Consider the following 27,614-nt stretch of genomic DNA (forward strand, 5'->3'; position numbering starts at 1 on the left):
TCGTGGTTGTAGTTTTTTCAGCTGCAACACTGCTGTATTCCAGATGTCTCAATAGCGCTTATAAAACTACACATCCCACGATTCCTTCAAGTATGTCAAAATATGCCGTGTGTCAGACACGGAAGGTCACACGCATGGTTGTGTTTGGGAATCCTAAGGGATGCTAAAGGGTGTTGAATAACGGGCTTCTTCTTACGATCAGTAGGTAGTCGTTGCAAAAATGTTCAGAAATCTTGTAAGGTTACAAAGTCGACTAGGACGTGCATCGTCATCACGCACTACGTGCCCAAAAGCAGGCTACGCTTTCCCACCTACTCTCTCAGTGGACAGTAAAACATACAGCTCTTCAGCTTTAACAGGTAAAGGACTGTATCTCATCATGTTGATGTTTGCTCCTTTTATCCAATTATCATAAAGTCAAAGCCAAATCTACCACTAAAACACCGATTATAGCTAGTGACAATGAGTGGTCTGCACAGTACCTATTCAATAAGCATGGATGCTGCACACTTGTATAAAGTCGTGGTGCTGACTCCTGTATTTCTCCCATCAAAAGACAGAAAGAGATTCTATGAGGATGTCAGCATATCCCAAGGAGAGGGTAAGAACATTGACCTGAAGCGCATTGTGTTGCCTCTGGGTATGAAATGTGCTATATAAATAAAGCTTTGATTGATTGATTGATTGACCTGTTAGACCAGAACTTTGAAGGCTGAGAATGAGAAGAATGTGTTCATGGAATAGGAACATATGGAAAGTTCTGTGTCTGTCCGTACAGGTGGCCTGTATGAGATCAACTTGGACCGGAGGAAACTGAAGACACCGGGAGGGAAGCTCTTCACCGTCCCAAATGAAGCCCTTGCCATCGCCGTGGCAACAGAGTGGGATGCTCAGAGGGACACGCTCAAGTTCTACACCATGCATATGGTATGGCCCCCTGAGTTACAGAGCATGCAATTTGTTGTTTGGTTCTGTCATGTTGTGTGTGTATACATATAATTGGTTAATGCTGTTGTCCCCTCCCTCTTGGTAGACCACCCTATGCAACACTGCTCTGGATAACCCCACAGAGCGTGACGGGGACCAAATGATCACAGCTGCCCTCAAGTTCCTGGAAACGGACACCATCTGGTATGGGTGCTCATATGAGCCTGTGCACCTGTGAAGACATGATCTGAATCTAAAGACATTGTAGTCTACCATCCTTAAACCTGTTTGAGGTGTCCACAGCTCAGATAGAGGAATGCATAATCTTAAAGGTCGCCCTGTCTGATGATGATGGTTGTATTGATGATGATGATGAGGAGGAGGAGGAATATGATGATGTCCCCCTGCAGTTACAGAGTAGATGATCCTCCAGGCCTGGTGGAGCTTCAGAAGAATGAGTGGGACCCTGTGTTGAACTGGATACAAGACAGGTTTGTTTTACTTATAATTACTGTATTCACATTAGTCATTTATCAGACACTTTTATCCAAAGCGAGTTACAATAATTGCAGCTTGCAACTTAATGGAAACATTATTGTCTTGGTCAGAGTTGAGATGGCACTATGCATTTTCTATGTCTTCTGTGTGTGGCTACCTTTTGAAATTAACTGCTTTCCCATTTTTCCCCTCTGCAGATACGATGTCGTCATCGGCTCCTCCACCCACATACTTGGACCCGAGATCCCAGAAGCCACTAAGGACACTTTCCACAAGCATCTACGCTCCTACAACTTCTGGTCCCTGACGGGTGAGACAGCAGAGTAGTCCTCTGGTACATTTTGACCAGATAACATGGTAAATTGTAAATGGACTGCACTTATATAGCGCTTTTCCACCTTAGCGGCACTCAAAGCGCTTTACAATGGCCTCTCATTCACCCATTCACACACACATTCACACACCAATGGCGGTAGCTGCCATGCAAGGTGCTAACCTGCTCATTGGGAGCAATTTGGGGTTAGGTGTCTTGCTCAAGGACACTTCGACATGTGGACAGTCGGAGCTGGGATTCGAACCACTGACCCTTCGATCACTGAACGACCCGCTCTACCAACTGAGCTACAGCCGCCCCATGTCCTGTTATAATTTGTGTCCCCCTCTAACTGTTTCCTCTGCAGGGCTGGAGTACGTGATCACCCAGCTGAAGTCGGTGGTCCTAGCCTTCGGGCTGATTGACAGACACCTCACGGTGGAGCAGGCTGTGCTGCTGTCACGACTAGAGGAGGAATACCAGGTAGGACATCACGTCACGACCCCCCGTCTGGCCATCTAACCACCTAAGCATGTCATGTTACCGATGGTTAGAAGTTAGCCTCATCTTGCTAACTAGTAACCACTCTTAAGCACCTATTGTATTTAGATTGCTATTCTTGCACTTTGCCTTCAGCACTAGATTATGCTCTTAGTCACTTGTTTTAGAAAGATGCACTTGTGAGTTCTGGCAAGTAGTAGTACATTGGCTTTCCTGCGTTAAATGCAATTATTGTAAGTCGCTTTGGATAAAAGTGTCAGCTAAATGACTGTAATGTAAGCACAGCAAAGACGGAATTATGCTATCTTGTTCCTCAGCATTTAGCTTGTTGTTCACTGTCCGTTTGTTTCCTCTTACTCGTGCCTCTTTTTTGTTCCTTATCTCTTACCCTGTGCGTTCTCTCTTTGTATCCCTCTCAGATTGGGCACTGGGGGAGTGTGGAGTGGGCCCATGACTATGACTTGTACGAGCTGAGGGCAAGGACAGCTGCAGGGTCTCTGTTTGTCCACCTGTCCTCCGAGAGCTCAACCGTCAAACGCAAACTCCTCCAGGACTGAGGAGGAAGCCTCTGAGCATTTCCAGAGTCACACACACACACACACACACACACACACACACAAACACAAACACATACACGGGACAGAGAGAGCTCTGGCTCCATACTGGGAAGTAGACCCAATCCTGCTTCTGGGTACTTGACTTTATCTTATGTTTTGTTCCTTGGAAAGAAAATTAAACTTTTTTTCCTCTCCTGGTCTGTGGCAGCTGAGTCTAGTAATTGATCTGTAGCTTATAAAACATCAGTGTTATTTCTCTTCAGTAAAACAGACATGTCAATCAAGTTACACTGCCCTTGCAATAAGGGTTGACTCATCTCCTTGACAGTTTCTGTTCATCTGTGACTGTTGTAAACTGTACTTGTTCCACCCTGGTGGAATGGAAGGTCAGTTCCTTCCCTATCTGCATCGCAGCCTGTGTGTCTCCTACCGACCCAGTATGGGCTAACTGAACTTGTACAGAGCGAATTGTGTTTTTGTGTTGCTACAATGGAAATTAAACACAACTAAATGAGATGAACTTATTGAAGTGTGTGACCTGTTTGATAGAGCATGCTACTCTTAGACCTGTTGTGAAACTTAAATATATATGGACATGCCGTACTGAAGAAAAACAACTTAGACACTTCAGTTTTTAGCAATTTTAGACCAATCTCCAACCTTCCCTTTTTGAGTAAAATTCTGGAAAAAATAGTTTTCAAACAGATTAATGATTTCTTAGCTACAAGTTGTACCCTTGACCTTTTCCAGTCCGGCTTTCGCGCCCACCATAGCACAGAGACGGCATTAGTCAAAGTTGTAAATGACCTCAGAATTAATGCTGACTCCAAAGAGCTTTCTGTTCTCGTCCTCCTGGACCTGAGTGCAGCCTTTGATACTATAGATCATGCAATCCTCATCGAAAGACTGGAAAAGTGGGTTGGCCTCTCTGGTCCAGTCCTAAATTGGCTTAGGACCTATCTAACCGGTCGGGATTTCTTCGTCGCCCTCGGTGATTATAGCTCAGGAAAGATCCCAATGACCTGTGGGGTGCCCCAAGGATCGATCCTAGGACCTCTACTCTTCAGCCTGTACATGCTGCCCCTTGGCAGTGTCATCAGGAGGCACAACATTAGCTACCATAGCTACGCAGATGATACCCAACTCTATATTTCTGTAACACCCAGTAACTACAGCTTGGTTGACTGCCTTGTCAAGTGTACTACAGATATAAATGTATGGATGTCACATAATTTCCTCCAACTAAACCAGGACAAAACAGAAGTACTGATCATTGGAGAAAAAGCTGAAAGAGAGAAACTAGCTGCACACTTAAAAACTCTGGAAATTGACACCAATTGCCAGGCTAAAAACCTAGGTGTCATACTTGACTCAGATCTTAATTTCGAAAACCACATAAAGAATATTACAAAGACATCTTTCTACCACCTAAGGAACATTGCCAAGGTGCAACCCTTTCTCTCTCAGGCTGACACCGAAAGATTAATGCATGCTTTCATCACAAGCAGGCTGGACTACTGCAATGCTCTACTATCAGGCCTACCAAAGAAAGCAATCTCTAAGCTACAAATGATACAGAATGCTGCAGCACGAGTCCTCACTAAGACTAGACGAAGGGCACACATCACACCAGCCTTAAAATCACTACACTGGTTACCAGTCAACTCTAGAATAGACTTTAAAATACTACTACTAGTCTATAAATCTCTCCACAATCACTCACCAGAATATATTTCTAACATGCTTGTTAAGTACATGCCCAACAGACCACTCAGATCCTCAGGTACTGAACTCTTAACAGTTCCAAAAGCCAGGACCAAGAAACACGGAGAGGCAGCTTTTAGTTTCTATGCCCCCAACCTCTGGAACACCCTACCGGAGTGCCTAAGAAGGGCCGAAACAACGGAGGTCTTCAAGCGAGACCTCAAGACGTACCTTTTCGACCTAGCCTACAATCACTAGCTAGGAACTTGAGACACAGAAAGGCAGCCTCAAACCTACCTGTGAATCCTCTCTATACATTGGTCCAGTAGATGCCCCACTGTCGCCCGCAGACAATAGATACCCCCGTGTCAGTTGTGGATGTTGTAGTACTTAGTTAACACACACGTACACACAGACACACACCAGTCCACACCCAGCTTAGGCCTGGACCTGGGCCCAGTTCCCTTTCCCACCACCCTACCCCGGGTCCGTATCCTTTTCCCACCCCCAACCCTACCCCCGACCCCTGCCTCTAACTGGACCCAGGCACACCTACACTCACGCTCACACACATACAGACATACACCAGTCCTGGGCTCAGATCCCCTCCCCCTCACCCTAACCCGGGTCCGTATCCTTTTCCTACCCCCCACCCTACCCCAACCCTTGCCTCTATCTGGGCCCAGGCACGCACACACACACAGACACACATCAGGGTTTGCCACACCTCTCCCATGATGCTCTTATCCTTTCTTGCTCTAAAAATGTAGTTTGATGTAATGTACTGCTCTATATATGGCTCTGTGTGCTACTAACCCTGCTCTGCCTCCCCTCTCCCTAGTGCCTCTCTCTCTCCCTCCTATCTTCTAACCAGGTCCAGTGGATGCCCCACTGTCACCAGCAGACCACCCTGAGACCGATAGATACCCCTGTGTCTGCTGCAGATGTCGTAACAAATTAGTTAACACACACACACACGCACACACAGACATACAACAGTCCACTTCCGGCTTTAGGCCTGGGCCCAGTACCCCCTTCCCCTCACCCTAACCCGGGTCCGTATCCTCTTCCTACCCCAACCCTACCCCAGACCCCTGCCTCTACCTGGACCCAGGCACACTCACACACACACTGACATACACCAGTCCTGGGCTCAGATCCCCTTCCCCTCACCCTAACCCGGGTCCGTATCCTTTTCCTACCCCCCACCCTACCCCAACCCCTGCCTCTATCTGGGCCCAGGCACATTTATGCACACACAGACATACACCAATGTTTGCCATGTCTCTCCTATGATGTTATTAGCCTCTCTTACTCTGAAAATGTAATTTAATGTTATTTATTGCTCTATAAATGTTCTTAGCCGGTAGACAAACATACTCCAGGAGCTTGCTCGATCGCCTCGTTGAGAGGGGTCAGGGAAGAATTTTTACAGCTCACTTATCTGGCCCCCGGGTGATTACTGTTTTTTTGCTTCCCTCTGGAATATGTAGGGGTGGGATGTCTGCCCACCTCCCTTGTTCTCTGTAAAGCGCATTGTGTTGCCTCTGGGTATGAAATGCGCTATATAAATAAAGCTTTGATTGATTGATGCCCCCTACGTTTATATTTACAAAATGTCAACGTGTGTGTTTTTTCTGCTTGTATGATAAGTTTTCTCATGTCAATTACAGACTTATCCTCATGTTACGACCTGAGGGATGTGTGAGCTGTTAATAGCGGAGACAATCGGTTCGATCTGCCTGTTCTGTTCTATCAAGAGATTTATTTATGCAGCATTTGATGTCATTTATTTACAATATGGACAGCATCAACATGACAACTTACAATATGGACAGCATCAACATGACAACTTACAATATGACAGCATCAACATGACAACTTACAATATGGACAGCATCAACATGACAACTTACAATATGGACAGCATCAACATGACAACTTACAATATGGACAGCATCAACATGACAACTTACAATATGGACAGCATCAACATGACAACTTACAATATGGACAGCATCAACATGACAACTTACAATATGGACAGCATCAACATGACAACTTACAATATGGACAGCATCAACATGACAACTTACAATATGACAGCATCAACATGACAACTTACAATATGACAGCATCAACATGACAACTTACAATATGACAGCATCAACATGACAACTTACAATATGGACAGCATCAACATGACAACTTACAATATGGACAGCATCAACATGACAACTTACAATATGGACAGCATCAACATGACAACTTACAATATGGACAGCATCAACATGACAACTTACAATATGGACAGCATCAACATGACAACTTACAATATGGACAGCATCAACATGACAACTTACACATTTCCAATCGCGTTCCCAGGAAAGATGATTTATCCAATGAGATGTCCCCGTGGGCGTGGCTTCCCCTGCCTTCCCCAGGACTGTGACTGTGGGCGTGGCTTCCCCAGGACTGTGACTCTGTACAAACTGTTTATTCTCGACAAAGATGGAGTTTCTCTTGGGAAATCCGTACAGCACACCGGTGGGGCATTGCATCGGTATGTACTTAAGTGTTTATATACGATACATCAAGAAATGATTAGGTTGTAATGCATAAGGCGTTGTCATAATGATGGTTAGCTTGCTAGCAACATTAGCTGTTAGCCAGCTAGCGTATTGCTAGCTTAGATGGCTAGCTAACGTTATCCATAAGGACTGATTAGAAATATAGCATCCATACGGTATGCCAATAGACAACATAATTCATAAAAGCATACAACAATTGCTGTAACGTTACGTTGGTTTCTAGAAACAGCAGCTAGCTCAGTTAGCAAGAGAGCTAGCAACTCAGCATAGCTTAGCATTGGGCAGCTAGCTTTGGTTTGGTGTTCTCTAATATTGACATTCTGTCTTTGCAAAGGGATATGACAGCTGGTTGAATGCTATGCAATGTCCTCACAGAGATGTGTCTTGTCCCCCTGTCAGAGAGGGCCACGGAGGGGTCCCTACAGAGTGAGGACTGGACTCTCAACATGGAAATATGTGACATCATCAATGAAACTGAAGATGGGTGAGGAGCTGGTTTGAGAATCGATATTTGGTATTGATTAGCTGAAGCTATTCTTAACGTCAGGGACCTGCACTGCCCCACCATTGTACGCCAGTTCACTGATCGAGCAGTGGCATTGAACTGGGCGATTGTACATACATATACACGCCTAAAGTTAGTATTTGCCTGGCGTCTTTCTTATCTAAGTATCGTCTTATCAGAAGAGTAATGGAAGTTGGATGGATTAAACCCATGAAAGAACCATTAACCTTGTGTGTCAACATGTTTGAAGTCCATCTCGTGTGTTGATAAAGGTCCTGGAATCTATGGGCAGGAGGTTTTTCCATAATTACACCCACCCAGTTTGTCTGGCAATCTATGACAACAGTTCAACAAAGTCCTGGTGGAATTTAAGCGATGTCCCACCCACTGTTATTCTCAGGACATACCCATGGTCGTAGGGCTGACCACAGCCCTTGTTGTAGGAGGGTACAAACTGTCCTTATGACGGTTGATAGACTTGTGTAGCAGGGTTTCGGCCATACCGTTTTCACCAAGCTGTGTCGTGTAACAGGTACAAACTAGTGCTTCATATCTTTTAGTTCCTCTGTTCACTCATAAAGACATACACCTTCAAACTGGAAGATGTGGCTCCTGGCTACGTCATAGTCAGTCAGAGGCTAGTCTGAATGAATGGATGTAGGTTTTGGTGATACGCCTTGTCATTCGTTTATTATTGTCCAATCAGTAGCGACTGATCTGATTCCCACCCCAATCAGATTCAGTCCAGACTACTTGAAACAACAACTACTGTACCTAGAAACGACTCCACTCAAGACGATTGTGATTGGTTTAAAGAGATACAGCATTTTTCCCCCCTATCCCCGAATGGTAATGAGTCCAGGCAGACCTTTCTCCAGCGCTGGCACAGCATAAACAAAGTGTGGAGATAGGTCTAGCTATGTGTGGAGATAGGTCTAGCTATATGTGGAGATAGGTCTGGCTATGTGTGGACTGTGGAGATAGGTCTGGCTATGTGTGGAGATAGGTCTGGCTATGTGTGGAGATAGGTCTAGCTATGTGTGGAGATAGGTCTAGCTATGTGTGTAGATAGGTCTAGCTATGTGTGGAGATAGGTCTAGCTATGTGTGGAGATAGGTCTAGCTATGTGTGAAGATAGGTCTAGCTATGTGTGGAGATAGGTCTGGCTATGTGTGGAGATAGGTCTGGCTATGTGTGGAGATAGGTCTGGCTATATGTGGAGATAGGTCTAGCTATGTGTGGAGATAGGTCTAGCTATATGTGGAACTAGTTACAGGCTAATGACCTCCTCTAGACTTAGGCCTACATCATCATGGCTGTATATCCCCTGCCTGCTCCTCTCTAGTCAGACTATACAACCTCCTTGTTTAACCGTGTGTGTGTGTGTGTGTGTGTGTGTGTGTGTGTGTGTGTGTGTGTGTGTGTGTGTGTGTGTGTGTGTGTGTGTGTGTGTGTGTGTGTGTGTGTGTGTGTGTGTCTTCAGGCCGAAGGACGCCATCAGGGCGGTGAAAAAGAGGCTGAACGGCAACAGGAACTACAGGGAGGTGATGCTGGCCCTGACGGTGAGAGATGGAAGGAGGAGATTGATTGATTGATTGATTGATTGAAACCTTTATTTATACTCAGGTGAGCTCTGAGGTGAGGCCACCTCATTTGCAGAGCTGCTGAGTGTACAACAAAATAGAACAACAAAACAATGCACTTAGTTAAAAACAGTTACAACATGTATCATAAAGAAATTAAATCAGGCATTTAAATTCCTTTAGGGAAGGAAGAACTTCCAGCTTTAACTTGGACTGAATGTCATTCAGATGATGGAGGAAGGGAGGGAGGAAGGAAGGAAGGAAGGAAGGAAGGAAGGAAGGAAGGAAGGAAGGAAGGAAGGAAGGAAGGAAGGAAGGATGGGAGGGAGGGAGGGAGGGACGGACGGAGGGAGGGAGGGAGGGGGAGAGAGAGAGAGAGAGAGAGAGAGAGAGAGAGAGAGAGAGAGAGAAGGATGTGGGAGGAGAATGCATGATGGGGGATGGAGTGAAGACAGGAAATAATGAAGGATTTAAGGGGAACCCTGCTGCGATTGGCTGACTATCCATTCCCCCTCCACCGTCAGCAGGCCTTCCCTGTCTAGCAATTAACCAGCTGTGTTCTTGTTGCCAGGTGCTGGAGACGTGTGTGAAGAACTGTGGCCATCGTTTCCACGCCCTCGTCACCAGCAGAGACTTCATTGACGGCGTGCTCGTTAAGATCATCTCGCCCAAGAATAACCCGCCCACAATTGTACAAGACAAAGTGCTCGCACTGATCCAGGTGTGTGAGTATGTGGGACTGTTTATGTGGGAACATGTGTGTGTTTGTGTGTTTGTGTGTGTGTGTGTGTGTGTGTGTGCGCCAGTGCGCCAGTGTTGGGACACAGTACCTTGGTCTTCATTGTCAAATGATTAATGCCAACTCCACTTCAAGGTTAACTGTTTCGTCATATTTGGTAATCATTGTTTTGTAAGAGAAAGGCCTTTGTAGGCCTTTGCTTATTATCTCTCAGACGCGTTGAAGTGAAAGGTCTGCCAGTTTGTAGACATATGAGCTGAGCAGTCACAGGGCAGGTGTTGGTTACCTGAGGCTCTGGAGCTCAGGGGGATCCAGTGTTTCCCACGGATGCTGTTCTCTCCTCCAGCCAGGTGCGTGCGTGTGTGTGTTGGTGTCTGTGTGTGTATGTATGTTTTTCTGTGTGTGTAAGTGTGCGCGCGCATGTGCGTTTCTACAGTATGTTTGCATGTGTGTGTATGCGTGTTTGTGTGTTCTCTGGTTACAAGCAGCAGCTCGGGTAACCCAGGCCCTGTTGCTCAGGCGGCTGGCGTGCCCCCTCCCTCAGGACGGGTAGAGAGAGACGTCACATGCTCGTACTGTACGGTCTACACTGTCTACCTCTACAGGCACGGAGCCACACAGCCCCGGGGGACCTTGAGGAAACGCCACAATTTCTGTCACGCTCACTTTCGTCTCTCCGATCTTGATAGGTTATCGGCTCCTGCCGGGTTCCTATTACAGACCTGTGGGTTGTTTGTACAGTACGTGTCTGTGTGATGATGATGATGATGATGTGGGGTTTGTGTTGATATGATGTTGAAAGGTTCATGCTATGGTCAGGGTAACTCATCGCCTTGTTCATTCAGGAACCTACAATATTACCACAAAGCACATGGTGAACTCAAATAGAAAATGAGTGTTGACAATAGTAACACTATTGTACCCCCCCACTTTCCCCCCTACCATCTGCTCACCCCTCTCCCTCCCTCGCTCCCTCTCCTCTCCCCCTCTCTCTCTCCCTCGTCCCCTCCCCTCCCTGCCAGGCGTGGGCTGATGCGTTCCGGAGCAGTCCAGACCTGACGGGAGTCGTCCACATCTATGAGGAGCTCAAGAGGAAAGGCATCGAGTTCCCAATGTCAGACCTGGAGACCCTGTCTCCCATACACACACCTCACAGGGTAGGGTGTGTGTGTGTGGTGTGTGTGGGTGTGTGTGTGTGTGTGTGAGTGAGTGGGTGGGTGGGTGGGTGGGTGTGTGTGGGTGGGTGGGTGTGGTCTGTGTGTGTGTTAGTGCGTGTGTGTGTGTGTGTGTGTGTGTGTGTGTGTGTGTGTGTGTGTGTGTGTGTGTGTGTGTGTGTGTGTGTGTGTGTGTGTGAGGGTGGGTGGGTGGGTGGGTGTGTGTGGGTGGGTGGGTGTGGTCTGTGTGTGTATGTGTGTGTGTGAGAGAGAGAGAGAGAGAGAGATTATGAGAAAGTTATATTTTTGTGGAGCTCCACCCCACAGGGAATCTCCTTATTGGCTTAACCAATTGTAGCTAGCTACATTGACTGAAGAAAAAAAACATACATGCACCTGCGACCAATCAGAACAGGTGCACCACTATATAGTGTGCCGAAGCCACACATCTGCTCCTGGAAACGTCCAGCTCGCGTACGACTGAGAAGAAATAAGAAAATGACTAGCCAGCGACGGCGGTATCCCTGGCGCAGAAGAGCTATGCGTTGGCAGCGCAGGCTGTCGCGGACAGCTCATCCATCGCTATGCTTGCCATCTACATCGGCCAGCTAGCCAAGTGTCCATGTTCCGCCTCATCGGCGCTGCATGTGGAGGTCGCTGAAGCCGCCGGGGCCGTTGCCCAGATCCTGAAAGCCTCCGCTGCCTGCCTCGATACAGTTATGGCCACCTCCGTCGTCAAACAACCCCATCTGTGGCTTTTACTGACCGGTCTGCGTGATGAGAGAAAGAACGTCCTCCTCAACTCTCTCTCACTCTTGGTAAGCAAGTCTGGTTTGTTTGGTGCAGCTGTTGCCAAACTATTAGAGCAATGTCGGAGTCAGGAGGAAGACGGGCTCCTCCTAGCTTGCCACCTCGCCACTCCTAGTGGGCACAGTGCAGAAAAACATCTTGTGCCACGGCCACTCCTGCCACTACTGTGGGCAAGCACTGGTCTCGAAACAAGCCCAAACAACCTACTTCGGTGTCTCACCCGCCCATTGCCTGTTGACCGGCTCCTCCGCCGGCCTTCGTGGCTACCGGCCAGGCGCCTCCACCTCCGCCTCTCCTTTTCCAGACGGCTCAGGGTTTGGAGTTTGCTGTCAATTGGGAAAAGAGTGATCTATGGCCAGCCCGTCAGGTTGTTTACCTAGGTATCAGCCTGGACACGGGTGCCTTTAGAGAGTACCTATCCGAACCGAGGAGAGAAATGCAGAAGAAGAGTCTCAGCATGTTCCGCTCCTCTGCAAAGGTCTCAGTTCTATCAGTAATGTGTCTTCTGGGTCTCATGGCGGCAGCTCACGTGGGCTTGCTGCATGATCACTGGGTCTGCTGCTTGATCACTGGGTCTGCTGCATGATCACTGGGTCTGCTGCATGATCACTGGGCCTGCTGCATGATCACTGGGTCTGCTGCTTGATCACTGGGTCTGCTGCATGATCACTGGGTCTGCTGCATGATCACTGGGTCTGCTGCATGATCACTGGGCCTGCTGCATGATCACTGGGCCTGCTGCATGATCACTGGGCCTGCTGCATGATCACTGGGCCTGCTGCATGATCACTGGGTCTGCTGCATGATCACGTGGGCCTGCTGCATGATCACTGGGCCTGCTGCATGATCACTGGGTCTGCTGCATGATCACTGGGCCTGCTGCATGATCACTGGGTCTGCTGCATGATCACTGGGTCTGCTGCATGATCACTGGGCCTGCTGCATGATCACTGGGCCTGCTGCATGATCACTGGGTCTGCTGCATGATCACTGGGTCTGCTGCATGATCACGTGGGCCTGCTGCATGATCACTGGGCCTGCTGCATGATCACTGGGCCTGCTGCATGATCACTGGGCCTGCTGCATGATCACTGGGTCTGCTGCATGATCACGTGGGCCTGCTGCATGATCACTGGGCCTGCTGCATGATCACTGGGTCTGCTGCATGATCACTGGGCCTGCTGCATGATCACTGGGCCTGCTGCATGATCACTGGGTCTGCTGCATGATCACGTGGGCCTGCTGCATGATCACTGGGTCTGCTGCATGATCACTGGGTCTGCTGCATGATCACTGGGCCTGCTGCATGATCACTGGGTCTGCTGCATGATCACGTGGGTCTGCCGCATGATCACTGGGCCTGCTGCATGATCACTGGGTCTGCTGCATGATCACTGGGTCTGCTGCATGATCACTGGGCCTGCTGCATGATCACTGGGTCTGCAGCATGATCACGTGGGTCTGCCGCATGATCACGTGGGTCTGCCGCATGATCACTGGGTCTGCTGCACTTGAGACGCACCCAGAGGTGGTTTGCATGTCTCCGTCTAGATCCTGTGAGACACGGATGGTGTCTTGTATGGGTACCGAGGTCATTGGAAGTGGACCTCAGCTATTGGAGAGACCAGAGTGTAATAGCGCGCGGTGTTCCAATAGGCAGGGTGTAGGCTTACGTCACAGATGGCTTGGGTGTCCAAGGCCGTAGGTGGCTTATGGGCCACCGGAGAGAGGTGCCACATCAACTTACTAGAGCTAGAGACGCTGTTGCTGGTGTTGTGGCATTTCGCCCACCTGGTATGGGGGAGCGATGAGAACGTGTGGTCGGACAATCGGACCACAATGGCTCGCATCAACCGGCATGGAGGGGTTCGGTTGCTGGCTTTTCACCATTTTGTGCTCATGTCAACCTCCAGTCTCTGATGGCACGGAACATAACCGGTATCCTGAATGTCAGGGCAGACTCGTCCAGGACTTGGAGCTGAGCGCCTTCGATCCTCCACCTCATACGAGCAAGGAAGAGGCTCACTTGCGTACACTGAGTTATGTTCAGCACACGGTTGCGGTCCAGACCACCCCCCAGTTGTTGGTTTGTCACGGCCCTGGGAAGGTGGGTTCGTCGCTGTACAAACAACGTCTTTCCCAATGGATTTGTGAGGGAATCTCCAAGTCTTATGAGACTGCTGGTCGCCCTCTGCCTGGGGCTGTTCAAGCACATTCTATGAGGGGGATGCCTTGTGTAATGGAGTGTCTGTTGCGGACATAAGCGCTACGGCCACTTGGTCGTCATGAACTCCTTTTGTCCGCCACCATCTTTTGTCCATCTTGTCTGTCTCTGTGGCATCGCCTGTGCTGGGCACAGCTGCCAGCCAGGAGTCAGCATCGGACATGATGGGTCTTTTGGCCCGGGGCAGGGCCGTCAGCTGAGCGGCAGTCCGTCCCTGTCCCTTTTGGGTCTGGGTGAGGCTCAGATGGGTTATGTTATGGTGCGTAACCGCTCCCGGTCCGGCTCTCCCCTCACGTGCCTTTCCTTGCCCTCAGCTGGGATGAGCTGAGTGCGGCGGGTAAGTGCCATTACCTTGGAGCCCAGGCTGGCTGGTTTTTGTTATCGGGCTCAGCAAGAGTATATGGTGCGGTCGTGTAGCTCCGCTTATGCCAATAAGGAGCTTGTCCTGTGGGGCAGGCATAACCCTAGTTCTATTAGTGGAACGAAGCCCCACAGAGTGCAGACTTGAACCCCAGGGCTGAACCCCAGTCTGCATGCTGAAAGTTTCTGCTAGGAGCAGATATGTGGCCTTTGGTGCACTTCATAGTGGCGCACCTGTTCTGATTGGTCGCAGGTGCGTGTATGTTTGTTTTCTTCAGTCAATGTAGCTAGCTACAATCGGTTAAGCATATAAGCCCTCTGAGGCTTTGCTCCACTCATAGAACTAGGGTTACAATACGTAAACGTCGTTTTGTTTTGTGTGTGTGTGTGTGTGTGTGTGTGTCGACTCAAACCTCATCTCTTCCAACATTGATCAAACCTGATCTCTTCTCATTACCAGTTGGCCAGTGCTCCAGAAGGGGACTCCGCCTTGCCAAAGTACAGCGCTCCTCCCCAGCCCCACCCTCAGCCCCACCCTCAGCCCCACCCTCAGCCCCACCCTCAGCCCCACCCCCAACCCCCCCAGGCCACGCCTCACGCTGCCCCTCCCAACTACTCCACTCCCCAGGTCCCCAACCTGCAAGCCTCAGGATCCATCAACCCCACACCTGATCAGGTCCGACACTACCTCACCACTCACACACACACACACACACACCCACACACACACACACACACACACACACACCTTCATACTGCGGGGAAATGTCGCCACCAGCAGTACACAAGCACAGGCCGATGACTAGAAACTGATCCTCCACAGAGCTGTCCTCCAACAATCAAGCTAGAAGGAGCAGACCACCTGGTATTGTTTTGGACAGGGTTCCCACAGGTCATGGAACTTCTGGAATATCATGGAATTGTAAAAAGTCTATTCCACACATGGAAAGTCAGGAGGTTTTTTCAGGTCATGGAATATGTATTTTATTTGTAGCATGTTTACATTTTTAGTTTCCAAATTGTAGTTACCATTTGTCAAAATCTAATATATATTTTTTTTAAATTATATATCGGGTTATTTCACACGTTTCCCATGTTGCATGAGTGGTTATTGAAGTTTCAGCACCCAGAAGCGTTTCTAGCTTACATGCCACCCTGGGCGAACCCCCCGCTACGGCGCCCCCCACTTTCAGTTTCGTTTTGTAAACGTGAAATGAACGGGCTTTCCGATTGTGAATAATAGACTGTTGGCAAGTTGTTGAGGGGGGATGCTGACAGGCAATTCTGATTGTCGTGCGATTTGTTGACGTGGGGCGGACGGGGAGTTTGTTTACTTTTCGCGGAGTTTTTTTTCTTCTGTTTTCTTTTTCTGCTCCTCTTGCTGCCCCCTGTGAGATGCCGCCCTGGGCTTTTTAGTCAGGGAAAAGTCAGGGAAAAGTCAGGGAATGTAACTTTTGACTTGTGAGTTGGACCCTTTTTGGTCCAGTTTAACATTTCTCTTGCCCCCCCCCCCCCCCCCGCCCAAACCCTCCCAGATCTGCCGTCTGCGCAGCGAGCTGGAAATCGTGCGCGGCAACACCAAGGTGATGTCAGAGATGCTGACGGAGATGGTGCCTGGCCAGGAGGACCCGTCAGACCACGAGCTGCTCCAGGAGCTGAACCGGACGTGCCGGGCCATGCAGCAGAGGGTGGTGGAGCTCATCTCCTGCGTCGCCAACGAGAAGGTCACGGAGGAGCTGCTGCACGTCAACGACGACCTCAACAACATCTTCCTCCGCTACGAGAGGTGAGGAGGAAGAGGGGGTTGGGGAGAACAGGTAGGGCAGGCACACACACACGCGTGCGCACGCACGCACAACACACACAGACACTTTCACACCGGGACCTGACATATCTCTCTCCTCTCTCTCAGGTATGAGAGGTTCAGGTCTGGCAGGTCTTCCTCTCAGGGCGTCAACAACGGGGTGAGTCACACATACGCCCACACACACACACACACACACACAGATACACCCCCCCCCTTTGAGGCTACGTTACTCTGAGGCTACGTCACACATCTCTCACGACATGCTTGTAGTTCCACACACACGCACACACACACACACACACACACACACACACGCGTACATGGACTGATTAACTAATTAACTAACTGGCGCCTTGGCTGGGAACGGCAGGTGGGTGTGTCCTTACGCACCAGCTGCCATGACACGCGCACACACACACACATACCGTGTTCTCTCAGTTTGTCACATCAGTCCTGTCATCGAGCAACTCTGTTTGCCTGGAGAAGATGCACATCCTATTTCTGTTGTCTCCCTCTGTCTGTCATTCTGTCCGTCTGTAATATCATGCCCGTGCGTATAGACGCTGCATTGGCATGTATGTATCTAGCTACTCACCCTGTCTCCTTCTCTGTTTCTATGTCTTCTTGGCTAGCTGAGGCAGGCAAGTATGAACCCCCCCACCCCTGCACATCCAGCATACTGTCTCTGTATCTAGGATCTAGGCCCCCAAGAGGGATATGGGCTCCAAACCTTCACCCCCACCCCCCTTTCGGCTCCTATGATATGTTTGAAGCATACAGCCCCCAGCACTACACCCTGTGGAAGGGGTAGAGGATGTATGTGTTCTCACTAGGTTGACCTAGGATCAGTTCTGTGACCACTGATGGTCAAACATTCAGCAGTTCCAGTGGATATGAGCTGATCCCAGATCAGCACGGAAAAGAGCAGCTCGTACCACCGTGTTGACTCTGGAAAAACAGTCTCCCCTCACCTCCTCCACCTCCCTCCTCCTCCCCGCCTCCTCCTGTCTTCCTTAGGGGCGCGGTCACACATGTGCGAATGTCAATTGCCTGCCGAGGCGAAATCCGTATCTTGTGCTAATTGTGGGCAGTGCAATATGAGAAAACTACAGCCAATCAATCAATCAAACACACACTTCTTTGTTATTGGTTGAGGCTGCGAATTCACTGGTCAAAGTTCACCAAAGTGGAACTCAATGGAAATGAACGGAAGCCAAATATTCGCCAATGTTAATTTTGCGCATTTGTGTGACCGCTAGGGTTGGAAACTTTCCATGGGAATTAACGGAAATTTATGATGATTAATGGGAATTAACTGGAAATTTTGGGGCTATTTATACTAACTTTATTTACCTGGAAATTTGGTGTTATTTATACTAACTGTATCTACCTCATATCAGGGCTCAGATTGGGTCTTTGGGGGGGTGATGCACACACAATTTGGGGGGGAAACCTCTGTTTTATGCCGAGTAGCCTACCAGCATATATAGGCCTGTATTCTTTGCTGTCGTTCTGACTGAGCTCACTTTTCACAATCGTGGGAAATCTGCCGACATGACACAGAATGAATATGAAGACAAAATCTTTAAGATCCTGATAACCTGTCTTAATTATCTCGATTATTAGTGGTCCAAACCATGAACAATGCAAGAAAGAGGGATGGGCTGCACTTGAAACAAGCTATCAAACACATTTGGAGAGGAATTGAATTGCTATTTTTATTCTCAGTTTTTGGCATTTTGGCACTGGTGATTATCCTTTGGCTCTGGCTAAAATCTCTTTGGGGGGCGCCAAAAAATCCTCTTTGCAGGAAAAACCCTGCATATACAGACAAACATTTATAATACACATTTAAAAAATGAGATTTTTTACTTCATCTATTTGTGAGTAGAACTTGAATGGATTCTACAGCCCTGCAGTCGTGTGCAGGATGCTAGGAAATTATCTGTGCATGTGATGGAAGAGTGCACGTGCATGCGGAGGGCGTGGCCTCAATAGCCCGGCAGTAGTGTGAAAGATGCTGGGAATTATCTGCGCATGTGATGGACGAATGCACTGCACGACAGAGGAATGCACAATGCAAGGTTGTAATTCAACTACATTTGCATTACATTGGGTTGTTTTAACCAAGATCATGCTGCAAAATCTAGAATTGCATTTCATGTTTTTTTCCCCCAATTACATTTATGTTGTTCACAGTGGTGTAGTGGTCTAATGCGTCCTGTTTCGGTGCAGCTGCCCACTGGGGATTGGCGGTCTCGCCAGATCCAAGCATGGCCAGATCCCAGAGGGAGTGGTGTTGAAGAAGTTTTGATCTTAAGTCAAAAATAAAGGATTTGCCAAGGTTCGCACAAAAGGTTCAGTCAGATTTATTAAGAAAACAATACGATTGCAAAAGGACCTCAAGATAAAAGAGTGGTTCATCAGAAAGAAGTGAAGCCTCCTGATCTTGCGCTGCCTTATATTCAAGCAAAACACAGGTACGGCGCTTCCAGCATGTGATTGGCTAATCCATTGTACGTCATATGAAATGGCAGGCGTGGCCGAGAATACAGACATGTGACATGGGAAAAGGCGGCAATGTCTTGGCGACAAAGGGACAAAGGATGGTTATTCTGGTGTAGACAGATTTCTAGGTGTGTGGACCTCCTGGAGGCCATTCTGCAGGTTAGCACAGCTATGTGAACGGTTGGACAAAGGTTTAAGGTGTTTGGAATAGAAAGGTCTTGAGGCCAATTGTAAATTCTATGACAATGGTATAATGGGCCGATGCTCCCTGAGGCTGGTTAGTTAGTTGAAACTCTGTTCGAGGGTTCGTCACCACAGCAACCCCATCTGATGTCACAATTACCGTCACAAGCTTAGAGAGTCAAGGATGCGTCTCCCCTTCACACCGCCGACCAACCAGGTTGTGCGACAAATCCTCATCCTCCAGTAGTCGGGGTAATTGGACACTAGGTCAGGGGTCATTTGGCTACCTAGTTGTGTAAAAACAGGATAAAATCCCCAAATCAAATTTATTTAATTTTGTCTGGCTAACTTTTGCACAAAAAAGGTCAACATTTCCCAAATTCCCAAGCTTAACTTCCCATGGTAAGCTTCCAGAAATGTACCAAAAATGTTCCGCCCCTCTGACACCCTAGTGACCGCGCCCCAAAAGGGACAGTACCCAGGGCAAAGGTCGTCGTCATGGCAGCTGGTGCCAGTGACAAACCTGCACACGCGTACGCTGCTGCGCGTCTGGCTGTGTGCACCCCCTCAAGGAAACCAGACGTCCTTTGTCCCTTCCCAGCCCCCGTAGTCGGGAATATGTTCACGTTTCACGAGGCTAACCTGTGTTTTCCCCCCACAGACCACACACTCTGTAGCCTGCTCACACACCCACGCCTTGTTCTGTCATTGTTACTGTTGAAATGATCAACAGCCTTTTTTAGTTTCTCTGTTCCCAAACTTAATGAGTAACCTTGGAACCGAGCCTCAGCAGTAGTTTCCAGAAAAGAGACATCTTTGCTGGATTAGCTATTCTCCAGCTAGCTTGACTAGTGTACACCTGGCTCCCTCGTTGAGGTAACTCTCTGTCTCTCTCCCCCTCCGTTCCTCCACCCCCCCCCCTCCAGGTTCTCAGTGAGGCTACAGAAGACAACCTTATCGACCTGGGCCCTGGGTCTCCCGCTGTGGTCAGCAACATGGTGAACGCAGCCCCCCCTTCCAGCCTGCCTGCCTCCCTGGGCGCCCCCGCCGGCAGACCCTCCTCCCCCGCCTCCCTGGCCTCGCGGCTGGCCGGCCTCGGTACGTAGCGCGGCGGTTTGTGTGTCAGCCTCCCTTTCAGACATATACAGTGTTTATATGTCTATCATATGGACTGGACTGTTTGTCGTGTACATTCATTCATTCATTCACTCATGATGTTGATGATGACGACTATGTTTTTATTACAAAAAGAGGTTGCGCTTCGACAAAATAGCTCTTCAAGTTAGAGTGCTAAAACCAAACTCGTAATATGATTGAAAAAGCTTGCAAACATTGCAATGGTAGCACATCTCAGTTATTCAATTCAAGGAGGACAAAATACTCACTTTTGTTATTGCTTTATGTAGCTGGGGATGCCAACAAACTATTTTAATACCAAGCTAGACAAATTAGACAGTGCCGACATTATAGTTGTGTCTGTGTGTCTGTGTGCGTGTGTGCGTGCGCGTGCGTGCGTGTGTGTGTGTGTGTGTGTGTGCGTGTGTGTGTGTGTGTGTGTCAGACGTGGGCGCTGAGAGCGTGAGCGGCACCCTGAGCTCCCTGCCCAGCTGCCAGCCCCCGGTCCAGGACGACTTCGACATGTTCGCCCAGACGCGGACCAGCGCCGTGACGGAACCTCGCAAGACGTAAGGACACGCCCACCCGCCGTTTCCCAGCCGAGGCGCCAGTTAGTTAATTGGTTAATCAGTCTGTTAGTTAATCAAATCGTTAGTTAATTAGTTAATCAGTCAATTAGTCTTTACTGTCAGTGCTCTTTCACTCCGCTAGTCCATGTATGTTGTGGCATGTTCAGTGACTGAGGGTCTCCTCCCTTGTTCTCTCTCTCTCTCTCTCTCTCTCCCCCCCCCCCCATCCTCCCGTCTTTCTCAGGGTTTCCGTGGAGGACAGTCAGGCCGCAGGGGGGCCGCCCCCCACTCTGGAAGTACGACAGCCCACAGCAGGAGGGGTGAGTGGGGGGGGGGGGTGCGTGGACCCTGGTGGTGGGGCTGTAGCTTGGTCCCCCTGCTACTGCATGTGTCGGATGAGACATTTTGTTTTGCTTCGTGTGCGCGTGTGTGTGTGTGCGCGTGTGCGTGTGTGCGTGTGTGTGTGTGTGTGTGCGTGTCTGCGCGTGTGTGTGTGTGTGTGTGCACAAGAGCTGGTGCTCTTCTGTTAGCTAGTGCCACCTAACCAATGCTCTCCTCTCAGAACTAACATGCTTGTTTAGCTAACCTAACAGATGAATGTAGCTTGTAAGTGAGCCAGTGGGCCGTGGGTGCTGGGAGCTGCTTGGGAGTGTTTCCATTCACAGAAGAGTTGGGAGTTTGTCTCACCTCACTCACCGTCTCTGGCACTGCATGGCATTTGTGTGTGTGGTGTGTGTGTGTGTGTCTATGTGTGTTGATCTGTGTGTGTGTTGAACTGTGTGTGTGTGTGTGTGTGTGTGTGGTGTGTGTGTGTATGCCATTTAAGTTACTTAGTTACTACTTACTCTACCATTGATCCAATGCCTTAGTTTGTAGTCATGATCTCATTTTGGTTTTTCAGTTTTCGATCATTTGTTTATCCCATCAGTAGTTATGTTGATTTTCCCTTTTTGTTTTGTCTTCTGTCTCTTTTTTGTTTTGTTTTGGGGGATGCTCTCTGTTTTGGCGCTGTTTGTCCGTGGGGTGGCACCGTAGGTTCCCGCGGGCCAGTCCTCTGTCATGGATGACATTGAGGAGTGGCTCTGTACCGACGTGGTGAGACCATCATGATTATACCTCCGCCTGTTCTCTCCTCCTTCCTGTTCCTCTCCTCCTCATCTCTTCCTCTGTTCTTTCCCCGTGGTGCTCCATCCTTCCTTTCACTCCTCCTCTTCTCCGTTTGAGCTCCGACAGTCGCGCGTTCTGCTTCCTTCGCCTCTCGCCACACTTCCTGGTCCACTAACCAATCCCCTGTCGGTGTCAGTCACACCCTCCTGACCCGTCACTAACGGTGTGGTGTGGTGTGGTGGGTGGGGTCGGTTTGGTGGGGAACTCTCTCTGGGTGCATGGTAGTGTTGGTGTGACATAGGCCTACGGTTGTTGACGTTGCGTGTGCCTCTGGAATCTGCCAGCACAGCATGGAGTGAGTTGTGAATGAATCTGGTTGGCTGGTGATAGGCTCAGCTCCGCCCCCCTGTGGCCCATATCGGAAGTCCAGTGGAGATATCTGGTGTGCGCGAGTCTGTCCGTCAGTTTCAAGTCAAGTCATCATCATTGCTGTTACACAATCCACGGAGGTCGATCGAGTCTGAATTGATATTTTGGGTTGATATTTGTGTGAAGTGGCTTATTGGCTAATTGGTGTTCTATTCTAATTGCTAATTGTGCCTCTGTCGTTTCCTGTGGCTCATATAATGAGTGTCCTTCCTTCTTTCCTTACCTTCGCTCAACAGCAGGGAGATGAAGGAGAAGAGGGCGTGACCAGCGAAGGTGAGGCAGCCCAGACCCTCCTCTTCCTCATGACCTGATGATTCACAGACCAGGCCGATGTGACGCGCTGCTAGCTTCTGAAACATCTGCGTAGAGATGAGTTTTCATCCTTTCCTTTCTCCTCTTTCTCCCGTGTTCCCCCCCCCTCCCTTTCTCTCAATTCTCCTCCTCCTCCCTTCTCTTCTCCTCCTCTGTTCTCCTGGTTCTCTCGTCCCTCCCTCCTCCAGAGTTCGACAAGTTTCTGGAGGAGAGGGCCAAGGCAGCAGAGATGACTCCCAGCATGCCGTCGCCCCCTAGTGGAGACCCCGGCGCCGGCGCAGGCCAGGGCACGCCGGGGGGCAGCCGCAAGAAGGCCAGCAGGCCGGAGGACGCCCTCTTCGCCATGTAGACCTGACCGCTCTTCACCCCTGACCCCCGAGCCCCCTGCCCAGTCCGAGAAGCAACGTCCACCACAGACTGCTGTGTGTGCTTGACGGACACACGCACACACACACAAGCACACACACACACAAGCACACACTCCATATTCTCTGGATGGCTCAGCGTCCCGCCACCACCAGCCGTAACCCCAGTGTCTGGGCCTCCCCGTGGCAGTCTACCTTGCTGTGTGTGTGTGTGTGTGTGTGTGTCAGTGTGTGTGTTTGTGTGTGTGCGCTACTCCACAGACTCACCTCAGCCGTTTTTGCTACACTACAAAGGGAAACCCAGACTTAACTGTCCATTTTGATACAGCACGTGTCGACGCGGCGGTCCAGGGCCTGATGACCTGGTGACTTCCCTGGCGGTCACCAGCCCGACGACTCACACACACACACACACACACACACACACACACACACTCTTCTAACGCTCCAACCATCCAACACTAACAGTCTGATTCCTCCACCCCAGGGTCATACGATGAGATGGCCCCTCCCCCTGCTCTGCCTCGGTGACAGAGCTTTACCTCCCAGAACCATTAGCATGCATGGACAGACCGCTGTTTCATACCATCGCTGGACTTAATAGGGTCATAATAGGGAGCTAAACGGCGCTAGAGGGACTGGTTCTTAGTGGGAACCCTCTATAGGTAAATGCCGGTGCTGGGACTGGTTCTTAGTGGGAACCCTCTATAGGTAAATGCAGGTGCTGGGACTGGTTCTTAGTGGGAACCCTCTATAGGTAAATGCCGGTGCTGGGACTGGTTCTTAGTGGGAACCCTCTATAGGTAAATGCCGGTGCTGGAGAGCAGCGCTGGAAACATGATATTCTGTTAAAAGGGGGGAAATATGCTTGATTGTTTTCTTGTCATAGTTTATTTGATGCGTTTCATTCCCGCCAGATTCCGGCCCGTCAGACTCCCTGTGTTCCTGGCTCAGTCCTGTCTGTCTGGGGCCATGTTGTGGACGCGGGCCTGCTGAACAACTGAACTGTAAATGAAGAATGTTGGCGTTCGTGTGTGTGTGCGTGCGTGTGTGTGTGCGTGTTTGGGATCAAGCCGTATAAGGGACAGGGCATTGCAGATAAATGGAGTTTGAGCAAGTTGATTTCAAAAAGGGAATTTGAGCCTGATAGTTCTTTCTACCCTCTAATGAGGAATTAAGTCAATCCATGTATTCCTCTTGATTTGACTACAGTATATACAGTACCTACAGTATATACAGTATATCTGGGCCTTTTGCACCAGGGGATTAGGAGACTGCTTTTTTTTTGTCTGTTGCAGTTTTCTGAGTCAGACTTTAGAAATCTCCAGATATTTTGAACAATCTGAATTCGGAGAGAGGTGTCTGAACGCTTTCTTTTTCGCATTTATTTTCAGACCGCAACTAAATGATTTCACGCCTCTCCTGACGAAGTGTTGTAGAATAGTAGGAGTAGTAATGTTCAGTAGGGGAAGCCTGACGGGTTTTGTGTCCATATGCTGAAACACAGGTACATCACTGTTGCCGGGGCGGATGGGAGTGGACTAGATGGTCGTCGAGGCTTGATCCCGTTCACGCAAATATGATAATGTTGCTCTCCGTAAATCTGTCAGAGGCGTCGCCGAGCTGCGGCCATGGCGATGAGGACGCAGGGACCCTTGCGTTGAGGTTGATCTGAGACTGTGCTGTACTTTATATGTCAGAAGTGGCGTTTATTGGACCAAAGTTTTCAGTGTGGTCAGTGGATGTGATAAAGGGATATTTGGTATAAAAACATGGAGGTTTTCTACCGTACATACTGTACAGGACACTAAAACAAATGTGATGGCAGAGATCACGCGTGTTTGAGGATGTTTCTGTGGAAGCAGTTCACAGACATTTTAGACCAGATCTCTAATATGTCTTTCAGAAATGACAACGCTGAATACAGGAGTTATGATCCAACAACTGACATTGAAATACTCTGAATGGAGTTGTTCACTCCCTTCTCTGACACAGTAATACTACAGTAATACTCGCTGTACTACAGAGTATCACTATATATGCTATTTGATATTGATTAATAAAATTGCAATGAGCTTATAATAACATAGCACTCGACAGACACACTACCTTGTATTGTACGTTTGTTTTCAATGATCTCGATGAAGGGGTTGGGACGTGATAACAGGCTATCTGTCATGAATGAGAAAATGTTGGTAAATATTGAAAAACGTGTAGGAATAATTTATTTAGCATTATTTTATCTTATGGTCTATCAGTATTTGAAATTGATTTATTGTACAAAAGCAGAATGAAATTAACTACTACTTTATGGGGGAAATTTAAGTATTATTTCAATGTTGATTGTGTGTTGAAACTTGTTCATGATTGCTGTTGTTTATGGAGTTCAAGTTTTCCTGTGTTTTAAGTCTGCATATGCCTCATGGAATCCGCTTGGCTGTGTTAACGCCTCACCCATAGAACATGTCCATTCAGTATCGGCTCAACAGAACCCGTCCTCACCTGTTACTTTCTTTCTTTCTTTCTTTCTTTGTTGAGCAACATATACATCGTCACCATGTCCTCCCCATATCCTGTACATCCAGACCATAATAGTCTATCCACCTGGGACGGCTGTACCTGACTCATGCGCATCATCATGTTCCATTGCAACAAGCTGCCTAAAGCCTAGAAGAGATCCCCTGGTCCCATGTGAGCGCAGCGTCAGCTCTGCGTGAGGCCAGGCTTTTTGCTTTTTCTTATACAGTATGCTTTCTTATAATGTTTTCTTTCCTCGTGTCTAGTGGGTGGGTGTCCTTCCTCGTGTCCAGTGGGTGGGTGTCTTTCCTCGTGTCCAGTAGGTGGGTGTTATCCGTGCCGTATGGCATAAAGCACCCTAGCAAGGACCTGTAGCCTGCATTTGATGGACAACGGCAGAATGGAAAAACGGTGCTTGTTTCAAAAGGCAACTCGCCTGGCTGTCATCCCCCAGGCCTGACGTGTAGTTATGTGATCTGGAAATACGCAAAAGGAAAAGTGTACTGTATACTGTATGTCTGCTGCTGTGTCCTGACTCTGTCTCTCTCTCTCTCGTTTGTCTCATGCATGTGCTGAACTCCAATAAAACACTAGCAGTGTGTGATCTTGTCTCCCATTTTGTCTCCTCCATTCCTCCATCACATGTTTAATCACAGAGACAGTAGACCGTGCTGAACCCATGTCTAAGACGGTACAGTACATTGTGAACTCAGTATTACACGCTTGCCTGCTGCATTTGGGAGTCGGCGTCTAGTAACCCCTGGTCATTCACCTTGCCCAGTAATCCTCTCACCCTCCCTCCCTCCCCCTGGCCAGCCCGTTTGCACTTCACTGAGGGGGAGGCAGGACTCTCTCCCTATTGGTCGTTTGGAATCACCTCATTCTAGAACATGGCCCCTCGCATTCTCCTGCCACACCACTGTGGGCTTTCCCGGTCAAATGAGAGGGGTGTGTCACTCAGCACTGCCATGCTCTCTCTCTCTGCCCCTCCCTCTCTCTCTCTGTCTCTCTCTGTCTCTCCGACTGGACACTGGTGTAGAAAGCCCTCCAGACCCTTTCTTTGGACAAGACTAGACTATCGGTGGTGATATTAACTCAATTGTACAGCAGACAGCAGTGGGGACTTATATTTGGAAGGTAATTTTATGTGTTGGTGTTTCTGTACTCTATGAATCACAACGTGTGTGTGTGTGTGTGTGTGTGTGTGTGTGTGTGTGTGAGAGAGTGAATTGATAATCCTAATCTTACACAACTTTCAATCGAAGCGTTTCTCTTAAACATGCAGACGATATTGTAATTTCTTATTTTAAATTGTAAATAAGAGTTTTTGAATACTCAAAGTAGCCTATTTTGAAGAGTGTCCTCACACAGACCATGCCTAGACATCATCCAATCAACAGGAGCTCAAATCTGTTCTCAGGCAGTGATTTGTAAAGAACAATGTGTGCATGAAACACGAGGTGGAGATGGCTGGAGATGCTGGAGGAGTGTGTCAGGAGTGAGGACTAGGTTCATTAAACAGATAGACCTTCCACTGATCAATACAATAACAAGACGCTGAACGCTGACATCCTCACGCCTCTATTCCAGGAGCTTGTTTCCACAGAGCTGAGGGATCTTTGTCTCTCGCCCCTCTTCTGTTCCCAGGCCACGCTGAGACTGCCCTCTAGTGGGTGAACTATGGAACTGGCCTGGCCCTGTCCTCTAGTGGGTGAACTATGGAAGTGGCCTGGCCCTCGTGGAGATCACACCTCGGTGATGTGAGCACCAGGCTCGGCCAACAGACTCAAGTCCCACAAGAAGTCGGGGGTGGGGGGGGGGGCATAGCTGAATAGCTGCATGTATGTGTGTATGTTTGCATACTGTTCGTACACTACGTGTGTATGTGTAATTGCATGCTTTTGAGTGTGTGTGTGTGTGTGTGTGTGTGTGTGTGTGTGTGTGTGTGTGTGTGTGTGTGTGTGTGTGTGTGTATGTCGGACAGAGCTGTGGTGCATTGTAGTTGCATTGCATGTGTTGAGTAACAGAGTGCAATGTGTCTGCCGTGCAACACAGAGCTGGACCACAACCACCCCATCAAGACTGTGTGTGTGTGTGTGTGTGTGTGTGTGTGTGTGTGTGTGTGTGTGTGTGTGTGTGTGTGTGTGTGTGTGTGTGTGTGAGAGAGAGAGAGAGAGAGAGAGAGAGAGAGAGAGAGAGACTGTAGCCTCCTGCTGTTTGAACTGGCCTGGTGTT

At 48.8% G+C, this 27,614-nt stretch overlaps 2 protein-coding genes across 4 annotated transcripts; both read left to right on the forward strand.

Annotated features, from left to right (window-relative positions):
* Nucleotides 1-125: 125 nt before the first annotated feature.
* Nucleotides 126-3,256, forward strand: atpaf2 (ATP synthase mitochondrial F1 complex assembly factor 2). The gene is made up of 8 exons (XM_084455839.1): nt 126-359; nt 557-601; nt 779-927; nt 1,034-1,131; nt 1,338-1,418; nt 1,623-1,735; nt 2,106-2,221; nt 2,659-3,256. The coding sequence occupies exons 1-8, from the start codon at nt 221-223 to the stop codon at nt 2,794-2,796; spliced, it is 879 nt and encodes a 292-aa protein (XP_084311965.1). The 5' UTR covers nt 126-220; the 3' UTR covers nt 2,797-3,256.
* Nucleotides 3,257-6,982: 3,726 nt separating this feature from the next.
* On the forward strand, nt 6,983-25,954 carry tom1l2b (target of myb1 like 2 membrane trafficking protein b). 3 transcript variants are annotated; one of them, XM_084456195.1, is made up of 14 exons: nt 6,983-7,063; nt 7,491-7,575; nt 9,080-9,158; nt 9,751-9,900; nt 10,941-11,075; nt 14,927-15,142; nt 16,002-16,252; nt 16,379-16,430; nt 19,891-20,062; nt 20,526-20,649; nt 20,894-20,969; nt 21,685-21,744; nt 22,422-22,458; nt 22,686-25,954. In XM_084456195.1, exons 1-14 carry the CDS (start codon nt 7,012-7,014, stop codon nt 22,844-22,846), a joined length of 1,650 nt encoding a protein of 549 aa, XP_084312321.1. In that variant the 5' UTR covers nt 6,983-7,011; the 3' UTR covers nt 22,847-25,954. The 3 variants fall into 3 exon arrangements, with proteins under 3 accessions (XP_084312321.1, XP_084312320.1, XP_084312322.1); XM_084456194.1 differs by having other exon boundaries at nt 7,006-7,063; nt 7,467-7,575; XM_084456196.1 differs by lacking the exon at nt 21,685-21,744 and having other exon boundaries at nt 7,006-7,063; nt 7,467-7,575.
* Nucleotides 25,955-27,614: the final 1,660 nt, after the last annotated feature.

This window comes from Borostomias antarcticus, assembly GCF_949987555.1.
Source record: "Borostomias antarcticus genome assembly, chromosome: 22".
Classification (NCBI taxonomy): domain Eukaryota; kingdom Metazoa; phylum Chordata; class Actinopteri; order Stomiiformes; family Stomiidae; genus Borostomias; species Borostomias antarcticus.

Excerpts from the sequence above, each read along its gene's own strand:
- atpaf2 (XM_084455839.1), top strand. The coding sequence starts at position 221 with ATGTTCAGAAATCTTGTAAGGTTACAAAGTCGACTAGGACGTGCATCG. Across the intron at positions 360-556 it reads CAGCTCTTCAGCTTTAACAG|ACAGAAAGAGATTCTATGAG; the intron begins GTAAAGGACTGT and ends TCCCATCAAAAG. Across the intron at positions 1,132-1,337 it reads CTGGAAACGGACACCATCTG|TTACAGAGTAGATGATCCTC; the intron begins GTATGGGTGCTC and ends GTCCCCCTGCAG.
- tom1l2b (XM_084456194.1), top strand. The coding sequence starts at position 7,012 with ATGGAGTTTCTCTTGGGAAATCCGTACAGCACACCGGTGGGGCATTGC. Across the intron at positions 15,143-16,001 it reads TCAACCCCACACCTGATCAG|ATCTGCCGTCTGCGCAGCGA; the intron begins GTCCGACACTAC and ends AAACCCTCCCAG. Across the intron at positions 22,459-22,685 it reads AGAGGGCGTGACCAGCGAAG|AGTTCGACAAGTTTCTGGAG; the intron begins GTGAGGCAGCCC and ends TCCCTCCTCCAG.